We start from the raw sequence: 5,056 nt of genomic DNA, 5'->3' as shown, positions 1-5,056 counted from the left end.
ACAACAACTCCTTGACTGTTCTTGAATGGCCCAGCCAGAGCCCTGACTTAAACCCCATTGAGCATCTCTGGAGAGACCTGAAAATGGCTGTCCACCAACGTTTACCATCCAACCTGACAGCACTGGAGAGGATCTGCAAGGAGGAATGGCAGAGGATCCCCAAATGCAGGTGTGAAAACTTGTTGCATCATTCCCAAAAAGACTCATGGCTGTATTAGCTCAACAGGGTGCTTCTACTAAATACTGAGCAAAGGGTCTGAATACTTATGACCATGTGATATTTCAGTTTTTCTTTTTTAATAAATCTGCAAAAATGTCAAAAATTCTGTGTTTTTCTGTCAATATGGGGTGCTGTGTGTACATTAATGAGGAAAAAAATGAACTTAAATGATTTTAGCATATGGCTGCAATATAACAGAGTGAAAAATTTATGGGGGTCTGAATACTTTCCGTACCCACTGTGTATATATATATAACGATTATTTGACTAATCAAAAAAATGATCATTAGATTATTCGTTAGAAAAATAATCGTTAGCAACAGCCCTAAAACCAAAGAATCGGTGCATCATCAGTGGAGCTGTAAGAGTGATCCGAGGTCTTATTGTGACCAAAACTGTCAGCTTTGACAGACTCAAATCACCCCTGTTGATATAGCTGCTTTGTTAATAAAAAGTGTAGGCCAAAGATCAAATGAGAATTTTTGAGCTCTGTGTCCAGGTATGATCACTCAGCAATGTTTGAGCTAATAAACAAAAATTATGACATAGGAGTCCATTAAGTGTTCAGAGCTACCAGTATATTAACACACATGACAAGGCAAACATGAAGAAACCCCAATCTACAATCATTCTAAGGTCATTTTAAACCACTCCTCCACAGACACACACAGATATGGGCCCAGTGTTGCATGCTCAAACATGCACACAACAGCACTGCTGCTCAGTTCAAAAACTCTAGAAAACTAAACTCATTAAGAATTTTTTTTATCTTTGATTAAGAAACAGATTTTCTCATCAATCACTGATTTGCATAAGAGATGAAAAATGATTGTACAAAATGCACAGGCCCATGCTTACAATTTCAAATGTCCTAGTCCCAAAGATACCTAGTATACCATGACAGAAAAAACATTTCAGCTCTAAAGCATTAAAATCTAACTTTAGCCACGTGGGAACAGGATCCATCTTTACCTGGGAGATGTAGTCGAACACAGAGCTGGGCTCATAGTGCGACTTGTAGTCTAGCTCCGTAACATCGGCATGATGAAATGGGCCCAAGTGGTGGTCGTCATTGTGACCGTGATGCTCCGACTTGATATAGTCAAGGCCACTGATCTCCATCTTGATCTGATCCTGGCCCAGCTCTGCAGTGGACAGTGGCTGAATCTCAGACAGGTCAACAGTCTGGATGGGCTCCAGGTCTCCATCCTCTGGCTCACTCTTCACACAGGGCAGCATCACCAGTGGCTCGGCAATCTCTGCCGCCAGCGAGCTAAGTGTAGGTGTCGGGCAGTCGGAGGTGAGGAGCGCTAGAGTGGGTGTTGGGGTTGATGAAGCAGGCCCCGTGCCACAGTCCACCTGCAGGGAGGGGTCCAGAGGCGGGGGAGGGGAGCCACATTCAGGAGGGAGGCCGAGGGTCAAACACTCAGACTCCAAGTCTGTCATGGTGAGGGGCGGAGCTAATCCTCCTCACCTCACTCTGTTCAACCACCTTATTGGTATTGCTGAGGTTATGAAGTCCACCTTCTTCTACTTCTTCTCTTCCTTCTCCCTGCCTCCCCATCCACACCCCCCTCTGCTGCAGAAGAGAACTATCAGACCTGAGAGGAAGGCCTGGGAGTTGAGGGGTGTGTCCCTGAGAGCCTCTGCTAGGAGTCCAACAACTGGTTGTGGAGGTCAGTGAGACGCCCTGAGGACCTGCCTATATAAAGATAGATAAGATAATGGTAAGATTTAAACCAGGCAGACACTGTGCATTTTAATAATCTCACATACTGACTGAATTACACATTTTGATCTTCCTTTCTGCACCTCCGACTTTTATGTTTACACACCACATTGATTAAACGATAAACATAAGTACGAAACCTCCAGTCAGTTTATGCAGGAAAAAAAATCCTATAGTTTGTTCAAACAAGATGACCACATCCACAGTGCAAACTGATTCAGACTAGATTAACTACAACATATAAAATACTACAGTTTGACTGCAGCTGTCAGAAAAATCTGGAGTTGCTCAAACTGCACACAGATGACCAATCAATCAACAGCCAGATTGTTTGAAATTTTAATTTGGGGGTGATCAATTCAAGTATCTGTACAGTGGCAGTGCAGAGATTTCTAACTCAAATTCACCTACTTTAAAGATACACAAACAAAAGTCTGAATAGGTCAAAACTCCAGCCACACTTGGATAAAGATTAAATTAAAATGTATTCTACAGTATTTATAGTACAAGAAAATTACTATTATTTATTTTGCTGTGACATTTAGATTAAATGTTGTAGATTTAGAGGCTACAAAACACTACCAACATCTATTTCATTAGTACAAACAGGGATGTACCAACCTAATCCCAAAATAAAACTGATTTTATATTTTTAAAAGAGACCTCACATTTTTCATGAGGAAGAAACATGCCACCCAGTGCAGCAGTGTGGCTCACCCATGTTTTTAGTCATTTTTGGACAACAGTTAGTGTCTCTGGCACAGACAAACAAGGTACACAAGGTGGAGTCACAGACATTACAGTGAGTAAACAAAATCCATTGTTGGATTTAGTCTCTGCGTGGGATTTGTGGAAGAGAATAAATAAATCACCAGAACACAGAATTCATTAGCCTTATCCTTAAATCTAATCATTTTTATATTTTTAAATCAGGACCTTCAGAGTTTGGAGCCATCAGCTTGTGAACAATAAGGTAAGCTAAGTAAGGAGTCTAGATCTGCAAATTCCATGTGTCAGACATATATTTAACTTACTTTTGGGTAAATATACAGTCACAAGAAAAAGTATTGGCACCATTTGCAATTTTCTGGTTTTCTGCATAAATTGGTCATGAAATGTGATCTGATCTTCACCAAAGTCACTAATATCAAACAATATTTCTAAGCTACTAAAAACACAAAGTCATGATCTTCGATTTCTTTACTGAACACACTAAAGTGATGGTGGAAAAAAATGACAACATGAGGCTTTTGATGTCACTAAATGTTACCTGGAATCAGGTGTTAGCAAACCTGGAGTGCAATCAATGAAACAAGAATGGAGGTGTGGGTTAGAACCACCTTGACATATAAAACACTCAAACAGTGACAGTGTGCCATTTACAAGTAACACTGGCTGATGTGAGCCATGCCACGAAAAAAGGAGATATCAGAAAACCTACGATCTAAGAGTTGCTGATTTACATGTAGCTCGAAATTGTTAGTCATCTGAAAGACTTTAGATATTCATCAGTCCACAGTTAGACATACCGTCTATAAATGGAGACAATTTGGTGCTGTGGCTACTTTCCATAAAAGTGGGCGCCTGGCCAAGATCACTCCAAAGGCACAATGCAGAACGCTCAATTAGGTAAAGAACAACAGTTAAAGACTTGAAGTCAAGTTCATTGAAGTTGTGTAACATCTCTGTTCATGAGTCAACCATATGCAAAATATTGAACAGGCATGGTATCCATGGCAGGACACCACAGAGAAAGCCACTGCTCTAAAAAGCAACACTGCAGCATGCCTGAAGTTTGCCAAAGACCAACCTAACGCCGTTGGGAAAATGTCCTGTGTTCAGATGAAATGATGGTAGACTTGTTTGGGAAGAACACACACCACTACAAGCAAAGAGAACAACATACAAACATGAAAACATCATCCCAACACTGACGTACGGTGGAAGGGGCTGCTTTTCTGCCTCTGGACCCCTTGGCATTATGGAGGCGAAGATGAACTCCCAAGTTTATCAAGGTATCCTACAGGATAATGTCAGGGTGGCTGTCAGCAAGCTGAAGCTCAGAACAGCCTGGATGATGCAGCAGGACAATGACACTAAACATTAAAAGTAAATTTACTACAGAATGGCTTCGGAGGCAAAATCTGCCTTTTGGAGTGGCCCAGTCGGAGCCCAGACCTCAATCCAATAGAGATGCTGTGGAACGACCTCAAGAGAGCTGTTCACACCAGAGGTCCTAAGAACATGGTTGAGCTGAAGCAGTTCTGTGACGAAGAATGGTCCAAAATTCCTCCTGAATGTTGTTCAGGTCTAATCCAAATCTACAGGAAGCACTTGATTAAGGTTATTGCCACCAAAGGTGGTTCAAACAGTTATTAAAACACTGTTGACATTACTTTTTCCACCAACACACACACACAGTGGGTACGGAAAGTATTCAGACCCCCTTAAATTTTTCACTCTTTGTTATATTGCAGCCATATGCTAAAATCATTTAAGTTCATTTTTTCCCTCATTAATGTACACACAGCACCCCATATTGACAGAAAAACACAATGTTTGACATTTTTGCAGATTTATTAAAAAAGAAAAACTGAAATATCACATGGTCATAAGTATTCAGACCCTTTGCTGTGACACTCATATTTAACTTAGGTGCTGTCCATTTCTTCTGATCATCCCTGAGACGGTTCTACACCTTCATTTGAGTCCAGCTGTGTTTGATTATACTGATTGGACGTGATTAGGAAAAGCCACACACCTGTCTATATAAGACCCTACAGCTCACAGTGCATGTCAGAGCAAATGAGAATCATGAAGTCAAAGGAACTGCCTGAAGAGCTCAGAGACAGAATTGTGGCAAAGCACAGATCTGGCCAAGGTTACAAAAAAAATGTCTGCTGCACTTAAGGTTCCTAAGAGCACAGGGGCCTCCATAATCCTTAAATGGAAGACGTTTGGGACGACCAGAACCCTTCCTAGAGCTGGCCGTCCGGCCAAACTGAGCTATCGGGGAAGAAGAGCCTTGGTGAGAGAGGTACAGAAGAACCCAAAGATGACTGTGGCTGAGCTCCAGAGATGCAGTCGGGAGATGGGAGAAAGTTGGA

The 5,056-nt window shown here is 41.6% G+C and overlaps 1 protein-coding gene across 1 annotated transcript in view; it reads right to left on the bottom strand.

Annotated features, from left to right (window-relative positions):
• Positions 1 to 5,056, bottom strand: part of LOC109967535 (zinc finger protein 696) — a 17,307-nt gene that overhangs the window by 9,072 nt on the left and 3,179 nt on the right. The window contains exon 2 of the mRNA XM_020613180.1: positions 1,193 to 1,922. Coding sequence (XP_020468836.1) covers positions 1,193 to 1,666 — 474 coding nt within the window. The 5' untranslated portion in view covers positions 1,667 to 1,922. The remainder of the gene's footprint in view (positions 1 to 1,192; positions 1,923 to 5,056) is intronic.

This window comes from Monopterus albus, unplaced genomic scaffold (assembly GCF_001952655.1).
Source record: "Monopterus albus unplaced genomic scaffold, M_albus_1.0 scaffold131.1, whole genome shotgun sequence".
In the NCBI taxonomy this organism is placed as follows: Eukaryota; Metazoa; Chordata; class Actinopteri; order Synbranchiformes; family Synbranchidae; genus Monopterus; species Monopterus albus.
Note: the sequence above shows the minus strand (reverse complement) of the source record. Positions and strands in the feature narration are given on the sequence as shown.